Source organism: Athene cunicularia, assembly GCF_003259725.1.
Source record: "Athene cunicularia isolate RWA chromosome 18 unlocalized genomic scaffold, athCun1 chr18_part1, whole genome shotgun sequence".
In the NCBI taxonomy this organism is placed as follows: Eukaryota; Metazoa; Chordata; class Aves; order Strigiformes; family Strigidae; genus Athene; species Athene cunicularia.
Genome location: NW_020799123.1, coordinates 1917817 through 1940911, shown reverse-complemented (window position 1 = coordinate 1940911; position 23095 = coordinate 1917817). Strand labels below are relative to the sequence as shown.

The window sequence follows — 23095 nt, the reverse complement described above, 5'->3', positions numbered from 1 at the left end:
TGGTGGTGGTGCTGACAGGGGCTTTCCTGCTGTGTGAGAACAACCCCCTCTGACCTGGGGGTTTTTGGGGGGTGACCCCACACCCCTGAGGAGCTGGTCAGGGATGGGGTGTGCTGGGGGGGGCTCCAGTGTGGGGACTTGGGGGCATCTGAGCCAGAGCTGAGCCTGGCCCTGCAGTGCTGCTGAGGAAACACCTTTCAGTGGCTCTGAGAAGGCAAAAATCCTCCTTCGAGGGCAGCTGGAGCCCCAGGGTGAGGGGAGCAGGAGCTGCAGGGAACATTTCATGACAAAATACAGCTACTGCCACCGTTTCTGCAAAATCCACTGATTTCACATTAAAAGAACTTTATTTTTGGAAGAGTAGTCTCATTTGTTTCTGATTTCTTTTTTTTAAACCACATCATGATCTGTGTCACCATGGTGGTGTGGTACACTGTCCTATTGAAACATGCCATATAGATTTTGAATAAATAAAGCTACAAAGCCCAAGTTATGTACAAAGATCTTAGGCAAAGATACTATGTTTACAAACCTATGTACAATAAAACAAATGTAAACAGTCAAATGCAGCAGAGGATGCACAGGAAAGGACCATTCAAACCCTCACGGCAAGGGGGGGCTCTCCCCCCTCCCTTCTGCTGGAGCTGAGGGGTTTGTCTCAGCACCTGTAACTAAACCAACTTGGAGCTGCAGAGCCAACGGAACGTGATGGACCAGGCCAGGAACGATGATTTCTAAACTCACAGATCAAACCCTGGCTGGGTTTGCTGGTTCATTTTAAAAATCCACCAACTCTGAGGCACGTAGACAGAGAAATCGCACAAATACGTTGCTTGAAAGACCCACACGGTTACACAGTCGCCCAAAACTGTCACAGAAGCCTGTAGGTGGTGCTGTAAAATCCAGTCCTATAATACAGATGGGACCATGGCTGCAGGGGCCAGGGGGTCACAGGCCTTGGGGCCAGCTGGATGAGGAGCCCCGGCTGTGGAGGGGGGTGTAGTTTCACTGCTGAAGGGGGGGTATGGGTGGGGGGAGGGTGGAGCTGTGCTACAGGCACCATGAGCGCCCTACAGCTGCTGCCCACTTACTGCCCTGCAGCTGCAGGAGCGCCGAGGGAGGAGGCTTCAGCAATGCCCCCCCCGCCAGCTCACGGTAAGGCATGTGATGGTGTGATGGATGCGTGCTGCCCCCCAGCACCCCCCCGCCTGCCCCCGCAGGGCTGCAGGATTCGTGCGTCCTCCCCTGCCCACTACCCCCCCGGCAGGAGGCAGACGGACACACAGCAGCACCTGCCTGGTGATCGATTCAGCTGCAGTAACTGACTCATGTACCTGGACCCGACTCCTGGGTGTGAATGTCCCACACGCACCATGCCCCAGCCTCAGCCTGGCCCCAGTGAGGGGGCTGAGCCTGAGCGGGAGGGCAGCGGCTGGGCAGGGGGCAGGGGAGCCTTTAAGAGGAGCAGCCAACGTTTGTGTCATACCAAACCTACGTTAGAGAGAAATCAAGGGGCCAAGGACTGCCTGGCCCAGGTCTGGTGAGCAAGGCTCCTGCATCTCCTGAAACAGAGCACTGCGTGGCTCAGCGTGCACAGCACAGGGTCTGGGGCCAAGTCAGAGACTGTCTGCTACGGCAACAGGAGAAAATAAACTGTATTAACATGACATGAAGGGCCGTGAGCACAGGGTGGCCTCTGGCAGCACGGTGCAGGTCGTGTTCCAGCAGGGCGGGAATGGGGAGGAATCGGGAGCAGTTCTTCTCTTGGTGGGCTGAAAAAAGCGTCCGCAAGTCCGAACACGACCTCCTGCAGGCTCATACGCTCAGGGGGAGCATGCCAGGCGCTGAGGATGGTCGAGAGGCTCCCAGGCCAGGGGGACCTTGATCAAAGCCATTTACTGCCCTGAGAAAGAAGAGATAGGCCGTTAAGTGACCAGCAGCTCAGGAGGTGGCACTGCTCACCTCTCCCCATCACCAGCAGCTGGCAGACAGACAGACCCCGCTCCTCCCTCCTCCCCACACCTGTCACCCGGACTGTACAGCAGCTGCTCGGTGGGTGTGGGACCCGGGCTGATAACGCCCTGAGAGGGCTCCCACCTCCGGCTGTGAGGATGAGTGCTCACCCACAGCCAGGGACACGCAGGTCAACCCCCTGCCCAGAGCTGGCCCAGGGAGGACAAGTGGCCCCCACGCAGCCCCTGGGTCTACGTGCTGTGCAGCCGCAGGCCTAGGCCCAGGCATGCTGCAGGCTCGGTCCCCCCACCAGCTCCCCTTGCCCCTTCCCTGAGCCTTGCGGACACCCCGGGGCTGTGCAGGCAGCACTGTGGCACCCTCCCACAGGGGAGCGCAGCAGCACCAGGGGTGGCTGCACCCACCTCCCTGGGTGCCCCACGGGCAGCAACACGAGCTCTGCCCAGTCACGGGGACAGACACAGGTGCGTGGGCTCGGCTGGAGCAGCGGGAGCACGTTACAGTGCAGCAGCTGCCTCTCTGCTACACCCCCCCGGCTGGGGGGCAGCGGGAGCCCCAGGTGCCTCCACACCCCCGGGATCCGTGGGTTCCCCCCTTCCCCAGGCTGCAGGGAGAGGCGAAGGTGTGGAGAACCCGGCTTCCTGGTGGGCTGGGAGAGGAGCATGTGGAGCTTTTCCTTCTCTACTCTGTTGCTGCTTTGACAGATCTTCTGTAATTAGGCTCAACACAAAGCATCTGCCCAGGCTCACCATCTGCTGATCACCACCACCACCACAGCCTTGACAGCCAGAAGCAATTACACTCCTGTATCAGGACAGCGTGGCCGCCCTCAGAACCAGCACCCTGTCCTCATGGTCAGGTTTGCAATCAGAAGGTGGGGGAGAACCCCCACACCCCTGCAAAGCAGGGCAGGTCCCTGCCTCGACACCTGCCTGCTCCCAGGGAGCTTCCACAGCTCTGCCAGAACCAGGAGCACGCCAGGAGATGCCGTTTGGATCAGTCCTGGCAGAACTACAGCATGGTGCAAAGGGACACTGCAGGGGACAGCTGCTGCTGGTTAGATCAGCCAGCTGCAGCAAGGAAAAGCAAGAAGGAAAAGTGAGGGCTCTACCGATGAGGAAAAAGCCAGCCCGGGAGCTGGTGGCTCGGGCTCAGAGGAGCTGAGAAGGAGCCCAGGGGACCCGTGTGCCACCAGCTCACAGGCACGCAGCTCACGGCAGCGTCTCCAGGACACAGCGGTGCCGCTTCCACGCTCCCTCTCCCTCACAGCAGCGCTCTGCTCACCCGTGACCTTGCACCTCCTGGATGGGGAATGCAAAAACCCTGCCAGCAAACCCAGAAGCTGCTGCCGCTGCACTGGGCAGTTACAAAATCCTTCCAGAATGAAGAGCTAAAATCTCAACATTTGCTAGAAAGGACAGATTGCCATGGTAACGCAGCTCAGTGCCGTGCAGAGCCGGGCTGTTTCCTTTCTCTCTCTTTGCTGTTAAACATCCACACTAGCACAGCCTGAAGCACGTCCTAGCACCAGGGTCAGAGCAGGGAGAAACCACCTTTCCCACCTTCTGCCTATTAAGCTGGAAACTTCAACTCCCATCTGAGTGTTGCTTTGATGCATTTCAAAAGGCAAGCGCCTCCCTGGCTGCACGCAATAAAAAGCTGCTGGAAGAGGCTTAGGGGCAGAGGTATTTCACTCTTCGCATTTGAATGAAGGGGCATGAAGCCAACCTGATCCTGACATGACTCTGCAAATCAGTTATCAGCTAGAAAGCATCTTTGCCAAGTAGGACAGGGAGGAAAACCAACAAAACCCAAAACCTAACACCAACATCAAACAGGATTAAAACGTGGTAGCTTGCTCCCTTCTGAAAGGGTTAGAGAAAAGTGACACTCAACCAGCCGCCTGGAAGTGCTTGTGTTTGAGGAGTCCCGTCAAAGCCAAGCTCTAGGGATTTGTCACGTTTCCTGCACTAAGTTCAGAGCCACTCTCTGTGACCGAGGCTGTGGGACGGTGCCCGGGCAGTGCCAGCGCCCTGGTCAGGCCGGCTGGGTCCGCAGCTCGGCTGGGACAGCACCTCTCTCCGCAGCGCCGTGGGACGGGCAGGCTGGGGACCACAACTCATCCCTTTCAGGCTGTAGCAAGTGCCATCGCCCCCCAGACAGCCAGTCCGTGCAACCCAGCAAACCACAGCACTGCATGAGGCCGGGCAGGAGGGGCCACGTCCCCACAGTGCTCAGACCTCAGCGCATTCATCCCCCCTGCGCCCGGGAAGGTGCCTTCCCCGCCACCAGGCATCCCCTGCCTGCCTGCCGCCACCTTTCTGAACCAAAACCCAACGTGTGGCGTTAGCACATCGCACTGTGCCAGGGACAAGCCCAATCAAGCAGTACAAACTTCTTCAAATATTGCTGTTTCTGAGGCAACAACTGCTCCCAAACTGGGTTTGCAGCACTTGAGCTCTGCCTGTGGGGAGAACAGCTGCCCAGAGCTGCTGCCATCCGACAGACCTGCCTCTGCGGGCAGCTTCTCTTAAATGAAGCTACACATCTCTAACCCTCCTCAGCTCCTGCAGAGGCATGTGTAGCAGTGGATGCCCTTTTCCATCTCCTAGAGGTGCACAAACAAGACCAGAAGCCATGAAGCCATCAGGGCTCAGCACAGATGCCACACGGACATTACAGGACTCTGCCTAAATCCCCTGTGTCACAAATAATCCAGTGATGCCTGAAACAGGGAGACCAAGGCCCATCGCAGAGCCAGGGCAGCAAGAGGATGAGTGCTCTGTGTTGTTACAAGAGTTAACCAGCTGAAGATGTGGAGTGCTCGCTACAATGCACAAGGGAGACATGGGGATTCTTCCTGCTGAACACTTTAAAGATAGAAACCTCATTTAGAAGCCTTTTGAGGTTTTCCCATTGTTTGCTAATAAAAAAAAATAAAGCAGGAAGGCAGCGCAGAGTGCTCCTGGAGTCAGGTACCTGCACTGTTCATTGCATCCTGCTGGCCTAAACTTGCCCTTGGTGCAGATATCAAGATAAAGCAGTGGCTTTGATTTGCTGAAAGCCAGTTCGGTAAGTGGGGCACAGGAAAAGGCTTCAAATAGTAGCAGCAGTTGGGGGGATACTGAAAGCTGACATGATGGCTGAGCTCACTGAGGTGTTACCCAGCCATGGATTTCTGTTGGTAACATAAAAAGGCATGAAAAAAGGGAACAAATCAGCATTACTGCAGTTAAAGGAAAATACACTAAACAGTGCAACTGTAAAAAACAACAAATAAAATGTGGTGGAAGCCTCCTGCCTAACCTCCCACAAGTGAGCTGCGAAGAGAAGTCCTTGAGTTCAGTCTCCAAGGACTGGGGCAGCGCCGGGAGGAGCACACCCCCGCTCCAGGCCTGGCACGCTGCGGGGCCGCTGCACGCAGCCGCTGCTGCTGGCGGCCTGGACACCTGCAGCGATTCATCCCAGCCACACCAACTGCCTCCTGCTTCTGCCTTCTTCCCCATCCCTCAGGCCCCACCCAACCTGCTCTGTGCCTCCTGTGAAACCGGGCTCCGGTGCGTCAAATGGAGCCAAAAGCACCAGTCCCTGCTGAAAACATCCCCTGCAGGGTTTCTGATGGAGGTTTCTGACTGCGGGTCCCTGCGGTTACATGGACTTTGTGCCCCTCTCCAACTGCTCCCTCTGCCCTGATTGCTAAACACAGATTTTTCGTCATTAAATTGTATTTCAAGTTGTATTTTGTACTTAGCACCTTATCACCAAGACTCCCTCAACATTACGTATCCAACAAAACCTCAGCAGAAATTCTCCTGAAGCTGAATAGTCCAGCCTGAGGAGTAAATGGACGTGGTCAAAGTGTACCTGGAGACCAGCCCCACAAGAAACCAAGAGGAAAACCGAGCTTTTAGGCAGGTCAGTGCTTTAAAACACTGCGTTTACTCTCCCAAGCAGCAGTAACAGCACAAGGAGGTAGAGGAACACCCAGCACAGAGACATCAGGAGGATGGGGCAAGGCTGTGGCAGATCAGGCTGGTAGGGACCTGCGCTTTCTGACAGCACGAGGAACCCTCCAGAGGAGGGAAGTGAGACCAGTCCTACCCCTGGTCGCTGCAGGCCGTGCCTGGGCCAGCCCAGGGGCCGCACGTCCCTTCCCACCAGCCCGTGACCCTGGTACCTGCACAGCTTTGCTGGCACCACCGTGTCACCCTGGGCACTTCCAGCTGCCCCGGCAGAGCTGGGCAGGGGTGGTGACAACGAGCAGGGGCACCACACGCTGTCCCTCCCCCTGCTCCGGAACCCTGGCCGGCTCCCAGCACATCTGGGCCTTTCTTTGCTTTCCGTTAGCCAGAGCCACGGCAACCCAGCACCCGCAAGCCGATAGCCAACAAGCCACTGAGGGAAAGACACAACCAAAGGGTAAACTAACTTTCAAAATTAACTACATTAACGGCAGCAATACTTTATCCTGTACCTGATGTGGCTGATACAATCAGAAACATGCATTTGAAGAAATATTAATTAGATCAGGAAAGCAAGAAGCACTCAATCTCATGGTTGCAACAGGTCACAGCACCAGAGGAGTAAGGTGAAAGGGAGATTATAGCCTCAGGCTTTGATCATGGACTATTAGTTTGTAGTGCTAACAGAACTACCTCATGCAGTTAGCATAACCAACTCTGCACCTCCAAGCACCAAGTTAAAATGCATGCAGCTTATCATTGCAAATGAATTCATTTACCCATGACCAAGGTGGGGAATATGACCTTTTCACGCCTAGTGGAGAAAAATTGAAACAGTTTATGCATACAATAAAGACATTCTTGGGCATAATCCAGGATGCAAGAACTGAGGCACAGCAAAGGTGTTAAACTAACCCTCACCAGACCTCTCCTCTTTGACCTCTGCATAACGAGGCTGCTCTGCAGGCGTGTGTGGGGAGGTCCTACTGCAGCCACACCAGCATTCCCACCACACTGCACTGCCACAAGCCACGACCCAGGTGAAAGCCTAGAGCATTGCAAAGCACAGTACAGCATTTGGGATTACTCACCTGCATCTGAGTTATCCACAGTTCCCTCTTTTCCAGGGAAACTTTTTTTATAAAGTGGACTAGCGAACAGAAAGACCACCCTGAGTTCACAGCCTGATGTGTTATGTAGGCAACTGTGCCCACTGTGTAGATTTACTACATGCTTCACAGGACTGCTAGAAGTACGGAAGCAAAAGCACTTCTCACACTCAAAACTTTAGTTTGTTCTATTAAACCAAAGCCCAACACAATCATAAAACTAAACTAAGGATAAACATCACGTCCTCTGACATTCAAGAGTGTAGGAAGGGGAGTGGGGAAAGAGTGAATGTTAATGCCCTGAGGAGCAAACACCCCATGTTGGCTCATGTGCTGTCTCAGCTCTGCTGTTGAAGTGCCAGGTCTCTGCAGAGCCCATCAAGGTCAGAGACATTTTGTTCCCCAACTGGATCGAAGTTAATAGCCAATTTAGAACAATTACAACAGCAAAAAACCAAGGATCTGAGAACATCCTCAGGTGCTGTTCTGCCATGCCCTGGCATCGAGATAGAAACAGCATGTTCCTGAAGGAACAAGTCTGCAGGAAACTGATCTTATACCAGACATTTCTGAGTTTTAAAACAAGTAGGTAAGTCCTGACTCTTCCAATTCTCCAGCACAGATTCAGTGCAAGCCCAGCTGTCCTCCAGGCCTCCCCTAAAGTGATGCTCCCCTATGCCAGCTCCTGCCTATCAGTGTCTTCAGCTGCCTGCTCAGCTCCACTCAGCCAGCAGAGGTGTCTGATGGGAGATGGAGACTCCTCAAACATTTTAACTGATAAAATAGCAGAGGAAGGAAAGTAAACGGAACTGCAGTGATGTGGCCGAGTTATCTCTGTTGCAATCCTACCACCCAGCAACCTGGCTGCAGATTGGATGAGATCTACAATCACATGTGGCTGCTTCAGGCTCCAGCAACAGGTAGGGGCAGGGAGAAGAGCTCAGGGGCTGCAGAGAGAGGAGGAGAGGGGAGAAGACAGGGCACGCCTCGACTCAGCGCCTCGTGCCCAGCCACGGCAGCGTGCTCTGGGCCCACCGCCCACCAGCAGGGCTGGGAGCCGCAGCGCGGGCACGATGGGGCTGGCCTCATGGAGGTAACAGCTTGGCTTAGCTTACATGCGAGGACAAAATCATACACGTTTTATTTACCTAACAGCCGCGGAGACGCGTACACAGCACAGGCACTGCGCTCACCCTGGGCAGGGACAGCAAAGTGGAGCAGGGGGAGAGGCGGGGGCCATGTGGGGGTGCAGAGGGGGAGGGCAGGGCAGCAGGGCCACACTTGCAGATAAGCACATCAGTCATTTCCACCCCCTTTTCTATCCCATAACCACCTCCAACCCCGCTGTAGAAGCTCTCTTTCAGGAGGCTGGGTCTCTAAGCCTGTTTCAGCTGCAGCCTGCTCCTTACTTGAGGCAGCCAGCCCAGATAACAAGTGTGATGACAATCTGGATAACTGACCCCCACCCCACATCACAATCAGCTTATTCGTCACACCACAACTCAATATAGCCATGCTGCCTCCTAAGAACAGCTATAATCTCTCCCTAGCTACTACCCTGAGAGCTTGCACCTGAAACACAGCCTGTGCACTGCCAGTGTGAGGGCTGCTGTGGGGAGGCACAGACCTGGCCAGACAACACAGAAGTCTGTCCAATTTGCACATGGCCACTGACTTTAGTCTCCAAACTCTTCCCTTCCAAAAGCAGCAAACAACAGTGGCTCTAAAAACTCCGAATGACAGTTTCTAAGATGCAATGTGCCCTGCTACCCACGTAGCAACACAATTCAGCTCAAACGAGGATTATTGTAGGAAGCTCAGCCTGTCTGCTCCGTGTATGGCACTCATAGGTTGGTAACAGCTCATTTAATTCTCTCAAATAAGTTCTGGGTTGAGGATGAGCTGAATATTAGCATTAAATTGCACTGGCTTGAGGTTTAATGTGGAAGACTACCACTGTGCTGGGAGCGTGGAGGGTGTTTTGCCCAGTGGCACCCAGCAAAGCTCGCAGTACCACCGTGCTAACCCTGGAGCTTTTTGCCCCACTCCTCAGGGCTCCCCACATAACCACAGGGCCCTGTGCTACAAGGGACTCTGGGAAAATCCTCCTGCTGAACCACTTCCTGGTATCCCAGGGGAAGCTTTGACCACAGGCGAGTCAGAGGAGACACATGGGTTAGTTTTTCCTGTGAAATCAGCTTCTGGCTTCATGGCTGACGCACAGCACAGCCAGCCTGGAGGCAATTGCCCCCTCAATCAGCCAGAATTACACCGTTCATGACGTTTTATTTTCCCCTAATAGAGGGGGAAGCAGAACAAACAGAGCACCACCCTCCAAGTCAGCGTTTTCTGCCTGCACTCAGCTGTTCTCACCAAGGGAATCTCCAGATTTGTGGTTAATGTACTTCCCCACGCAGGAGTGCACCAGTAGCTATGGCAACTCCACCACTACTTGAGATCCTTTCAAAGGGCACGTTCACTTCACTAGCTGGTTTGCTGCCTGGAGTTTTGAATTACCAGAGATGCAGCTGCCAAAAGATTAGGCAGCAAAGGGACAGAACAGGCACTGACATCCTACCAGCTAAGAGACAAGCACGCTTGCTTTTCTGTTTGCTTTACAGAATTCAGCACTGTCACCTTCCCTGTCCCCCTGAGACTTTGGCTTCACAAATTATTTGTCTTACAGGATGAAAGCTGTGGTGGGCTGAAGACAAGCCAAGAATAACTGCTCCAAGTAGCATCCTGAAACACACTCCACTTTAGGGCAAAAATATATCCTTACTTACCCTTTGTCAAAGAAAGAAGTGTGCCCCGGGTGAGGGTACTTTGTGCCGTTGCTGTTCATCATGCCACTGTTAACGTTCCCTGAAATGTAGGATTTCCGTGATGCCTGGTCCTTTGCAAAATTTCTGCAAGCAGCTAATTTGGATTCTAAGGCCTATGAGAGGGGAAAAAAAAAGAAAAAGTCAAAAAAGTAATACTGTTAAGAGAAAGTATTTTGCTGCTTGAATTCAGGCTTTGTCATGGCCCCAAGATCACCATGATCAGGATCCCAGTGTGATCACCTTTGGCAAAAACAACTGAATGGGAACAAAGCTGTCATTTTCTCTGTCACCCAACCACACAATGAGATGCTGATGCAGACTGCCAGGCATGACTCTGTTCCATTAGGGCTCAGATTTTAGAACTTATCAATTCTCAGTTAATTACCTAAAATAAAGAAGCCAACTCCTAGCAGAAGTTACCAAAACTTCTTGCTTCAGCAGCTGCAGTAAGGCTGGCATAAGCCAATCAGAAAACTAAGACACCCTAAGGCAGAATCCTCAAGTTTTATGAGGGACTGCATATTTGAAAGTTAAATTTTTTCCCCAGGACATGCCTTCTACGCTTCAGAACAAGAGGTGCTACAGCCACAGCATCAGGAGGGGGAATCAAAGGCAGCAGCTAAGCCCATCTCCATGCTCTGTAACTCATCTCTAATATTTCTAAGCCAGCCTGGTGAGATCTTGTTCCCCTATATGAATTGACAGTCTCTGCCTCATCCACTGACTCCCGGCAGGAAGGGCACCAAAATCCTGATCCTGTCCTTCAGATCAGACATGCCCTTTCTGCCATCTATCACAAACCAAGCTTTAACTTGAATATCCATCTGCTCTAGCAGAAGGGCCTTGCAACTATCTATTACATCCACCCTGTGCATGGGGCATTCAGATACTTGCAAATGTGTGCATGGGAGACAAAAACTCATCTCCCCAAATACGAGGTTTGGTCCTGTTCCATATAGAAAAAAATATTCCATTAAGAAGGCCCTAAGATGCTATCAGAAGTAAGTGGACACTATACAGTCATATTCTAGAAATCCATGTAAGCTTACCTAGTGAGTACCTAGGCAGATACAAACAACTACCCATCGCGTGGTCCCAAAGCACCTATCAGCTGGTAACAGCCAGTGTAATCTGTGCCAAGTGACTCCCCGTCTCAGCTGCAAGCAAGAAAGCTGAGGGGAAATGTCTTTAGGAGAAAGGGAGTCTAAGGCTTGGGATGAGGCATCCTATGAGTAACCAAACCCAAAGAAATCCTGGACATCCTATAATTATTACTAAACAAATATGCGAGCTGGAATTTTGTATCAGTGGCAGAGCGGGTGTCTAAGAGCAGGCTGGGGAAGAAGCACGCTTATTTGGCATTTCCTGTCCTTGCAGAGTAATCACATGGGATTGTGATTAAGCTCCCTAAATCCCTTGGAGACTCTTACTCACAATGATCCCATTTTAGACGTGTCACTCCGTAACCCCGAGTCGTCCTGCTGCTCTTTCAAACCAACTACAAGCTCACTGGTTCCAAATGCAAGCAATGAGGTAATTTTTTATTTCAAACTTTGCTAAAACAACTGTCTCTACTGCAGCTATTGCTGTTTGCAGTGTTAACCACAAGAGACAGAGAAAAGCCAGCACCAGAGACTAGACACGGAGGCTATCCACGCTTCCACGCAAAACACTAACCACTCAGGCACATCAACAAGCTTCTCACTACTCAAAAGTCATGTCTTCGTTCAACTGGAAAGCCTGGCATCATAAACAACACTGTAACAGATGTTTAAACCACTCCCTCCCCACTTGCAGTGGTAATCCTTTTAAAGGCTCACACGTTTCACTTCCCCATCAACCACAGATGGGAACATTCGGCTTTCTCCTGATTTATTTTCTCACTTTCTTTTTCTAGATTATTTTTTTTTCCCATTTTCAGCACCTGTTGCAGATCTCCCCAGGCACATGAGGAGATACCAGCAGCGTGATCTCTGCTCCTTGCTCGTGCACAGCAGGCACCCAGAGCCTGCGGTCCAGCTCTGCATCTTGGTCTCATTACAGAGGAAGCTGGAGGCCACATCTAAAGTAAGAAGTAGCTGACAGTGTCTAGTACCATATAACAAAGCGCTTGAGAAACTTTTTACCCCAAGTATGGATTTTGTCACCCAAAAATTGGCTCCAGAACCTTAGTAACATGCTTTACAAATCAAGGTAATTAAATAAAAAAAACAGCAACACTGAATGTGGATGATTTGGAATCTACAGCATGTATGAAGCAGGGGCCAAGGCCTTGTAACTGCGCACCAGGATGAAAGCTCAGTGACAGCAGCACGGGGCTAGGAATGCTTCAGTTCAGGGCACTCACCCCCACTTTCCGTAACAGATCTCCCACAATGTTGAGTGCAGATATTCTAGCTGAAGGAGTAAGGGGGCTGGTACCAAATCCGTTTGGTATAGCTGCAAACACATACACATTTTATTTTATTTTATGCTCCACTCCTCCATAGTTCATTAAAAAAAAAAAAAGTTCTACATAAAAAGGTAAATCTAAAATCTGCTGCAGACTCCTGATACAATTACCCCACAATACCACATAGACTACATGACCACTAGCCATGGAAAAATCTTAATTCCTGTCCACTGCCCTCTTTCCCATTAGACCTACACGCAGAGTTCATGCACTCTCCATCTGCAAGGCTACTGCCTGCAATCCATCTAATCCAGCCAGAGCTTCCTCTGGAATCTACTCTTTCTAATTTGAAAAATAATGGATTAATCCTTGTGATTGTCCAGAGTTTTGCAGATGGGGAAAGGGACTGGACTAACATCCTGCTGCCTCATAGAGAAAACAGAATCACTGAAACATGTATACAGCAACAGAGACTCTGGACTGTCAGAATTACTGACCACCATTCACCCACCACTGCTACTCCATGTTTAAGCAGAAATATCAGTCACTGCACTTCCCTGAAATCCCAAGTGTCTTCCGTGCTCTACTGCAGGCATCTACTCCAGAGTGCAAGCCCCCACCCCCTCAGAAGCAGTATCTCAGCTTCACTGTCCTCCTTTTCCAAGCTATTTACTCATTATACTCCTTAAATGCACCTGATGCTGCCTCAGGATTTAAATACACTTTATGCAATGCACGTAGGATCCACATGTACCTACACTTACTTCAAGTTCACTAACAAGCACCTGGTCTGAAATTGTTAACAAGCTGAACACACTGCCAGACCAGCTAGACACAGTTCTATGACTTATACCTTTTGGGGAAGGAAAACTATTTTCTGATCCTTTTCCAACGGGCGTAGCTGGCAAGGAGAGAGATGCTTGGACAGCTGAATCCATCTTCTCACAGTCTAGAGTTGGAGAACTCGGTGCTGACTTTCGGGTGACTTCTTGTTGCCTCTCCCGTACTGCTAACTCTTGCCGTAAGTCTGAGAAAAGAAAGAAGAAAAAACCCCACACCTATTGGTGACTGATTTCTCTAACAAATACTCTATTTATTTGGGAAGGAGGAAGAAATGCTTTGCAACAAGCCAGTATTAACTGCCTGCTGCTGGTTTTCCGCAGCAGCAAGGACCCCACTGCTGAGCAGTCACAGCCCAGCACCACTTCCTATCGCAGCTGGGAGCAGAGAGGCTGCACCCAGAGCCCTCCCTGGACCCTAGAGCTGCGTGGTCCCAGCAAGCACAGTGGGTGACTTTTAGCCTCAGTATTTTTCCCCATCTGTAGTGTGAGTCCCATGGAAAACATACAACAAAAACTGTAGCTGGTCACAAACACCTGATGAACTACATTCAGCTCCTGCTCCAATAGGGGTTGGAAAAAGGGAGGAATGACCTATTCTTCTGTTTCAAATTCCCCATGTTCTTCTTCCAGTTAATAATCTACAGCACTCCACACTAGCCAAAGCAGTCAAAGCATTGTACCCAGTTTCTTGATGCCTTGACAAGTGTAAGAGCAGACTGGAGATGCTGGGTGGTCCAAATGACAAGGAAAGAGACTGGAGATTAGGAAACCCATGTTTTATTCTCCCCTTCTCTCCAGCCCGCTGCTTACCCTACCTTGTCCCCTCCCATTTCCACACGTATTTGCTACAAAGAACATCTAGCACAACTCAGCAATGAATCTATAAAATCCCTAGAAGAGACTAGATGCAAATATACAGTACATTACAAGGGGTTTGTTCCTTTTTGGGTAGGTAAACTTAAATCTTTCACAGACCTCTTATTCCTTGCCTCAATCTGGTATAATGTGCAAGAGCAAAATCAGTTGTACATTATGCCTTTTAAATGATCATAAATATTTAGAACTGATTTCAAGTAAAACAGCACAGCTGAAATGCAAATCTATCTAAGCCCTTAGAAGAGCATTTGTGGCTGTTCAATCAGAAATGTTATATTTGAGTTTGACACCACATTGGTTCCTGCAGTGGCTAGTGTTCTTGCTTGCTGTCGGGGGGGGAATAACATGTAACTTTGCTATCTGAACAAATGCTAAAAATTTCCAAATGACTCATCCAAGAAACAAGATGTCTTTTTTGCTGATTATTCCAGTGTTCTAGAAAACAAGTCCCCTAGGGTTTGCTGTTTTTTCCAGTATTATTGCCCCGACTCCAAATTACAGTACATATATTTCCTCACAAAATACTTGATCTCCCTTTTCATATTTATTATAAAAACCCCGTGCTTCTAAGAAAGGCTTTTGATTTGTGGTGCAGAAACTTGGTTCAAAGGGGAACAGCAACCAAAAATCCCAACCTGTTATCAAGTGTGCTGTCCTGCACTCGAGTCTAGGCCTTAACTGAAGGATTATTTTAGAAAAATTCACTTGGGAAACAAAGTTGAAAACCACTAATCTCTAAAACTATATTAATGACAGGCACAGGCTTATGAGCATACCATTCGCACTATTAGAGAAATCACTTTCCACCAACCATTAAAAAAATGTTTCCTCAGCACCCTCAATGTGAAATCCATGGGGGAATTCTCAAGACCTGATCATAACCCAGAACACTATCCCAAACACCTCTGATCCACAGGTCTAAGCAGAGTCTTTACCAAAATAGCTTAAATAAACCAGGCAACTTCCAAGAGGTTTAGAAAGAACACAGGAGACATGATTTTTCAAGAAAGTTCTTTAACCATTTATCACGTATTTCCCTGTCATTTCCTGTTCTTTCCTTTCCAGTACAAGGCATTAAACCACAGTGAGTGGGAACTTTTGAAGTACACTTCCTCAATTCTGTTACATCTGTGGAACACAGTATTTTTGTAGTTAAAAATTCTGAATGAATCTGATATTAGTTTTGCCCACATGAGGAAATTTTTTCCTTTTAGCTTCAAGACACAGAACTAATCAAGCCAGCCATACCTCTTGCTTCATCCTTTAATCTCTGTACAGAAACTAGCAATGATTCCTTGTCATCCAGTTCACTTTCTAAAAACGCATTTCTCTCAATAGCTTGGTTCAGCCTTTGTTCAAAGTCTTCCAAAGAAACTATTGTTGCCCTAGAAACAAAATCCAGAATATTAGGTTCTCCAGCTCAGCCAACATAAAAGCGTATTCAAAAACATAATAGAAGAAAAATGTTAGCAGGGTCTACATTCAAGTTAGTAATTTGAAAGCTATGGAAGTGCTTCTTAGAAAGGACTAATACACTCCAAAGAAGCAGGGGAATAAGATGAAAAGAACATGATAGCATCTGGCTCTCAGAGGTGTACCAAAGAGCTGGGAAAGAGCCAATCCAGCACACCCATCTCCATTTTTCCCAAGCCATGCTACAAAGCCATATATTTAATCAGTGCACTAGCTGAGGTGGTGCTGTACTCTCCAGGGCTCTGGACGGGCCACAGCCCAGCAAGAGTAGAAAGCAGGGCACTAGGATGTTACCTAAGACCCAGTTTGTTCCATGAGTTCAGCGGGATAACTCATGTGTGTCAAAGGTGAGTCATGAGGTTAAGAGCCTTGTGGAAACAGGGCCTCAGCTCTCAGATCTTTTTGCCAGATAGCCAGAGGCTGATTCCTGGTCCCACTGAATCAATGGCAAAATTCCCATTCAGCAAAATGGAAGCACAACCTACTCCAAAATTGGGTGTTTCTAACAGCAGCCTGTTCATTTCATGCACTTATACAGGACATATTTGCTTCCTATAGTCATTAAACTGTTATGCAAGGGAAGACTCCTTTAGCCTGTTTTATTTAAAAGGGACTATGTAAAGCATTCACTTCTTACTTCAAAGGGACTTTGAGCTACAAGAATCACAAATATGTTATAAGAGTCACCTAGCTGGTAGTACCAAAAGCAGCGCTCTGGCCTGGCTTGCTCTGCCCCTACTTGCACTGCCAGTTTCTCACAAGAATGGGAGGCACATTGGTCCCCCATCTTTCCTGCTGTAACATAATGCTACCAGCTGATGGAGGTAAACTCCAAGGGTAAACTGCATTTTTCAAAGGATCAAGTGTCTTGGGGTTTCTTTGGGGTTCTCTGACTGTGCGTTACTTTCCCTTTTAAGGAATAATAACATGATTAATCTGAGCAGCAAAGAAAAGATCTAGTGAAAACTTTAAGGACAGAATTGGTTTGCAGCCTTCACCTCTTCGCACGTTCCAAGTCGTCGTTGGCCTGCTCCAGCTCCCTCACATACTTATGCAGCTGATCTTTAATGGCCCGTGTCTGGCTCAGGTCATCCTCTAACAATGACACTTGCTTGTAACTTTGTGCATACTGGTGCTCCAGTTTCTCCTGAAAGAAAGAAGTAGCGAGATAAATATCAGTTGCATACACTCTCCAAGTAAGTAAAATGGGACAAAGAAAGCAACATACTCGCTGCAGTCTGCTGACATGGGATTACTGGTAATACAGAGCAAAAACTGGGGAGTTGGAAGGAACACGCTCTGAACATCAGAACCGGACACAGTATAAAATCACAAACACTGCATTGTGCACAGCCATCTCGCCATGACACAGCTGGCTGCTCAGAGATGCATCCCTGCATCTGTTCCCAACAGCCTGCACTGACAGCTGCTCTGAAACCTCAAACATCTAAGGAGTCAGAAAGAAACCTAACTGCACAGCCTCCCCTTCAGTGCCTCTCCCTTGACAATAGCCACACTGTTACCAGAACTTGTCTGACATCTCCATTAGCCAAAAATAAGAGCCACTGAAATCTGTTACAAAACCTCCAGGTCCACAAGCTCATAGTCAAAAGACTGGAAGAATTCACTCACAAAACACAGCTCTGAGGGTACACGTAGGTGCTTATGTAAGAACCTGACCTCATAAAACACGTACTAACCCTACAGATATAGGAGGGACTGGATATACAAACAAGTAATCCCATTAACTTTATTTCCATTGGGTAAATTTCCAACCTTAACCTTCACTAAAATAACCCGACTACCAAAAATGATACTTTCCCAAGATTCTAAAAGAGGCAGGAACTTGTTAACACAGAGACGTCAATTAAAAGTCACCTTCTGCACATGCAGATCCTTATGCAATCCCTGTCTCCACAGATACGGCTGTTAAGAATGAATTAGAAGACTCTCTCTGAAAAACATGCACAAGTCACCCATCTTCAGCTTTCTTTAAGGTCTCATAAAACCAAGGAGACCTTCTGGGCAAAAACACTCGTATGCAAAGAAAGATAACACAGTGGTCTGACAAAACATACGTGTGTTGTCCACCATTGCTATGCTGATGCTGCCTGTGTAACCCACAAAGCTACTGCTTGTCAAGGCCTAGAGAATTCAAACAAACAAGCACAGCCCCGACAACGAGAGTTTCACGATGTGAACAAGAAAAATTCCACCAGAAATTTCCCTGGTAAGTGTCTGGCCTTATTTGGAGTACATGCCATATTCAAGTCTGGATCTTAAACACACAACTCCTTTACTTCATGTGGATGTTCAGTGATCAAGAACAGACCAGACAATCTAAAATGAGATCCAAGACATATCTGTAAGAAGAGGCAATGCTATTACAGAAAAGACTTACCTTTAATGTTTCTACTTCATACTTCAGTCTTTGGTTATCTGCTTGCAAATCTCTATTCCTCTGCTCAGCTTGCACTAGTTGTGCCTCCAACTCAGCTTCTAATTCTCTGCTTCCCTCCTGAAATTCAGCCAGCTCTTCACGAGCTTCCTGGAAGCTGCAAGGAGAGAATTTAATCAATTGAAAATCCAGCATCTCCCAAGTTAAAACAAAATCCACAGCTCTTTTAAATTAATAAGCTGAAAAACCAAGAGTTTCAAAGCACTTAAGTGTCATCCATAGACCTCTAAGGGGAAAAAGAAAAATGAGGAAATCGAGAAAATACATCATTAAGCTTAACTATAAAAGGAAATTAATTTTCTTACATCAAACAAACAGCTACATTAAATGCATGTGTGAATACAAACTGGTATCAAAGCTATTTACAGGATCCATGGGAATCTGACAACACTTTGTACTCCATTAGATTTCACTGCTAGGAGATTAAAGTCACTGAATTAAACAAACATTCAACCTGGCTTTGGTCAAAAACAGTAAAACAGAACAACAGTTTCTGGACATCTGTGCTACCTGGAAATTTAAGGTTCCTGAAAAGCATGAAGGTTTGAATCTCAGGGTTACTGAGCACTGCGGCAGGAAGCCAGCACATACCTACTTTATACCACTGCAAGTTATTAAATACTAGATGTAGTCACCCCACATACTTTGCTTATTAAATTTGCATCTTTACCATATGTAATAGCTCAGCTCTTAGCAATCTGCAGATAAAACTAACAAGGTTTTAGGAAACAACATATCCACTGGTATCCAAGAGACAGAATTTTCTGATGCCCCAAACCAGCTTAGGTTTCTCCATATGGACAAGCTCCTCCACATGTCCACCCCTCTCCCCCCAGAAAATACCAAAACCAACCAACCAAAATCAACTTGCACCTTGGGCTCTTTGGGCTTGAGAGCACTTTAACTGGCTTCATCTCAACTGCACATGAGTAATACTGAAGGCAAGGAAAGCTTTCCAACGAAAATAAATTGGGAGCCTCCAACGCCCCCCACTCCAGAAAAACCCCAAACTCACTCCACCCCCACAAGAAGCACAGCGTTACTCAAGACAACAACCTCTCTTGTGGTTTTTGGTAACCAAAAAGCCCTGTGCCCTCTAAAAGATGTAAACCACTGGGGCAGGCTGGACTATGAGGTACAATACACTTCAATAAATTGCAGCAGACACCAAATCAGCCCCTTTTCATACCAATAATTCAACTACAAGAAGCTTGAAGGAACAGTAATGATACAAGGCAAGCCCAAAGGTGCCTTCTTATGATAAAACGCCAAGATAATTACTTAAGGCAGCACTCTAATTATACAAAGACGCACATGACGGCAAAAGGGCTTTGCTCTTGCTCAAACATGCTTGAAACATACCCTGGAGTTCATGGCATTGTAACGCTGTGCAAGAAACACTCAGCTTCCACAAGGCTAGAAACTTTAAAGCTCGATTTAAAGATGGAAATGCAGAGCTCCTTTCTAAAATATCTAATACCCATCTTGGTGTACCCTTGTAGAGAAACAGATTAAACAACGTTCTGGTCATTAAGAACGAAACCCAGCCTGCAAATCTACAACAGTACCTTTGTTTGTACTTTAGGGAAAGCTCTTTCCAGTATGCAGTTTCCTCCTTTGGACTTGAAAAAGTTGGGATTTCTTCACTGTCCATGATCAATACGACCTGCAGGATACAAACATAAGAACACACTCGGCATAAATAAACATGGAGACCGCCCCTGAAACTGCTGCTAAGTACTGGGCTTCATCGCCCAGCCCTTCTGACAGCGGCATCCAGACTTGGCACCCGCCAGCAGGATGTTAACGATCCCTAACAAGCATCGTTCAGCACAGAGACCTGCCGCAACAAGCAACGTAATTTTATCCAGCTTCTGGAAATGCTCGGGCAGCAGCCTGCTGTGAGACCAGAAATTTTGGCTGTATTTTGTACCTTCCACCGAAACAGCAGTTAATGCCACAAGTTCACTTAGGACTACAGTTGGTAAGGATATTAAAACTTACAGCTACCAGTTTGCATTTTTGCTTGTAAAAAGTTCTTAAAGAGATTTTGCCTCCTGTTGCCAACACAGCGATGCACACTACAACTCCTACTAGAGCTGCAAAGGCATGCAATGAATGAGGACAAACACGCCGAGGTCAATCACTAACATAGTGCTGCAGAGATTAAAATTCAATTTATTCTTCCTATGTGGAGTCCTAGGTAACTCCTGCTTTCCTGTAAAACATGCAGGTAACAGAAGTTATCCACATCGTTTTGCTCCCTCTGTCTTCTCAAACTGACACAAGAAGAATCAGCCTCTCTCATAAAATTACATGGTCACGTCATACAAGAGCGCTTCTATCCTGGAGGTGCTCAGAGGACCAACTTCCCACACCAAGACAGAGGGGCCACACTCTCTGGGTGAGGACCTCCCCTCTTCAGCTGCTTGGGCCACTGGATGCCACTGGCATTGTTGCTCGGCTATTAGCCAGTGTGAGAAACGCAACCCAACATGGGCTTTTTATATCGCTGCTCAGTAACAGAGCAATACAGAGTCCAGGGGGACACAGGACACGTGAGGTCTCAACACACACCAGGTCTCAGAAACTGATGAAAATGATGACTTGGTGCTCATGGTCCTGCCAAGCAGAGCAGGGCGAAGAGACGTGCTCAGGCAGGCCCAGCTCCTGACCACAGCCAGGAGATGCACCACACCATGTACCCCTTCTGAATTCTCCCCAAGCAATCCCACAACTCTTTTATGGGTAGGCATCATTTTTTCTCCCCAAAAGCCAAGACCTCTGCTCTGTTTAAAGCAGAGGCTTTAAACAACGCTTGCATCAAGCTCATCAATGGGTAATAGCTGACCTAGAAGTCCTGACTTTCACACTCTAACAGGCATCAATGGCCAACTCTGTCCCTTCAGGCCTAAAATTATCACACTGGTATGCCCTGCATCTCAGTGACCCACATTTTAGACACCTAAAAGGGGGACAAAACAATCCCATGCTTTCATCGGAGGGCAGACAGGCTCATTTCAGAGACTGGCACTTAGCTCACAAATAAGCGAGGCAGAACTGGCACATTTGTTCTTCAGCTGAGACTGCAGCTGCCACAATCAAAGGGCACAAGATCAGATGTATCCAGAGGGTGCTAAGTGCCTCAAAAACACCTCAACTCTTGCACTGTGTTGATTTAATTTTACAGTTTTATTATGAAAGCAAGTTTGAGTCAGGTCTCCATGCTGCCCAAGAGAACTGATGGCATTTCCTTTATTGCACTGTCCCTGTACTGATAAAATAAACCATACATATGGATCCATTATAATTCCCCCCCAGTACACGCACTGTCGGGCCTGCTGCACCTCTTCAGATAAAAATTTCTTAGGGTGCACTTGCTTCAGCGGTTGCACCTGTTACCAAGGCTGCTCAATCACAACACTGGGACAAATCCTAAATCCTACGCAAAAGAGTGTTTACAGTGGAGGTAGAGCCCATGAATCACCTCCCAAACTGTCGTGGTTTCACAGCCAGGTGCATTAAGAACAGACATCTGCTGTGAGGCACACGTCAGGCAGCTCCTGACTGCAATTCAGATTGCCAGGAAAAGGTGAACAGCTCGGCGGCTGCTGCTGCTGGCCGTAACCTCAGTCCTGCACTGACCTCACCGAAACCGCTTCGGTAAAAGTCATCTGACCTTTACCTCTACAGCACGTGGCTCTAAGCCAGCACACTCTGAGAGGCTTAATCAGCAAGAAGCACATTTTCCCCCAAATAAATGAAGCATAGAACAGAACAGGGTCAGCTCTCACAGCTCCAGAGGAGCTGATCTCAAAAGGTAAAAGGTAAACAGTCAGTAAGCCACCCGTCAGCAGAATTCAGGAAGCGTTTAGAGAAAAGGAAGCAGCTTACATCATTTCCTAGAAGTAGCTGAGATAAGGTTACGCCAGGGCCCAAGGCTCCTTCCTGTCTGCTCACATGGGGCACACCCTCGGAAACAAACATCCGAGGAATCCCTTCAAACACAGCAGTCTGCGGGAGAAGGGCTGCCTGGGACCCACACGTACCTCAGACTCAGCAGGTGCTGATACAGAAGATATTCCCACCCTTGCCAAAGACCCCTTCCTTTTAGACACCAGAGAAAGGAGATTCAGCCCTGTGGTACTTCAGGCCCCTCGGCAGGAACTCTTCCTTCCCACACCCACCCTGTGGGTGCAAGCTGACCTTTTCCAAGTCTACCGTCCCTTGCCTGCCTTGGTTCAGCAGATGATAGTTCTGTGGTTGCCCACGCCCCATGTCCACCATCACACCTAATGCTATCAGCATGGATTTTTGATCTAACTGCACTGCATGAACACCTACAGCAGATGCTAATGCCAGCGTGCAATACTCCAACATCCACATCCCAGTTTTTGTACAGTTACATCACTTGTCTTCCCTTGCATGCATGGGGGACAAGAGAAAGAGATAAGAACAAACATATACACTCTGCAAACAAGGTGGTTCAGGGCCAAAATACTAGCCTGGGAACTGGGAGATGCAGACCTGCCACCAGCACAGATACAGTCATGAGAAAACCACTTCACTTTGCCAAGCTTTGCCCAGTCCCTCTATTTATGGTTCAGAAACACAGGCATATCTAAGCACGTGTATATGCCGAGCAGAAAGCGACTCCTGGGCATTATCAGAACATAACTAGACAATTTTAAGCTTCTCATGTGTGGGAGAGCAGATGCCCACGGAATACCAAGAGCTTAACAAAAACTGCTTTGCTTCAGCCTGTTGCTGGTTGTCCCAGCTCTGGGCATTATGTGAGGAGCTGAGAACCAGCACGGCAAGCCCTTCCTATTCACGGGCTTCTTTGCATACGTGGCACTTGCAGAATCAAGCCTTTGACAAATAACACTGAGGCTTTCAGGATACAGACAAGACAATGCAGCAGCGTCTTCCAGGGAAAATGAGAGCAGGCTTATGCTGCTGCCCACTCGAATTCATTACAACACAGCTTAGCATTCACACAGCGCCCTGGGAAAACTCAGTTACATGGGCATAACTCCAGGATCCAAAGCGACTCTCAAACAAGAACTATGTTCAAAAGGCGGTGGCTCCTTTCAAGCTCCCCTAACACAGTCCACAGGATAGAGTAACTCTACTGTTAAAATGGAACAGCTTTTCCATGCAACAATCATTCTAGAAAAAAAAAAT

The 23095-nt window shown here is 48.3% G+C and overlaps 1 protein-coding gene across 2 annotated transcripts in view; it reads right to left on the bottom strand.

The window, feature by feature from the left end:
* Window positions 1-331: 331 nt before the first annotated feature.
* NDEL1 (nudE neurodevelopment protein 1 like 1) overlaps window positions 332-23095 on the bottom strand; it is a 26184-nt gene continuing 3420 nt past the window's right edge. The window contains exons 2-10 of one of the 2 annotated variants that reach the window (XM_026861135.1): window positions 19477-19574; window positions 17852-18005; window positions 16449-16597; window positions 15226-15362; window positions 13113-13286; window positions 12215-12306; window positions 9829-9980; window positions 6713-6747; window positions 332-1903 (exon numbers count right to left, since the gene is read on the bottom strand). In XM_026861135.1, coding sequence (XP_026716936.1) covers window positions 1896-1903; window positions 6713-6747; window positions 9829-9980; window positions 12215-12306; window positions 13113-13286; window positions 15226-15362; window positions 16449-16597; window positions 17852-18005; window positions 19477-19574 — 999 coding nt within the window. In that variant the 3' untranslated portion in view covers window positions 332-1895. Of the gene's footprint in view, window positions 1904-6712; window positions 6748-9828; window positions 9981-12214; window positions 12307-13112; window positions 13287-15225; window positions 15363-16448; window positions 16598-17851; window positions 18006-19476; window positions 19575-23095 lie in introns of those variants that run through there. The other variant, XM_026861134.1, reaches the window with a different exon arrangement.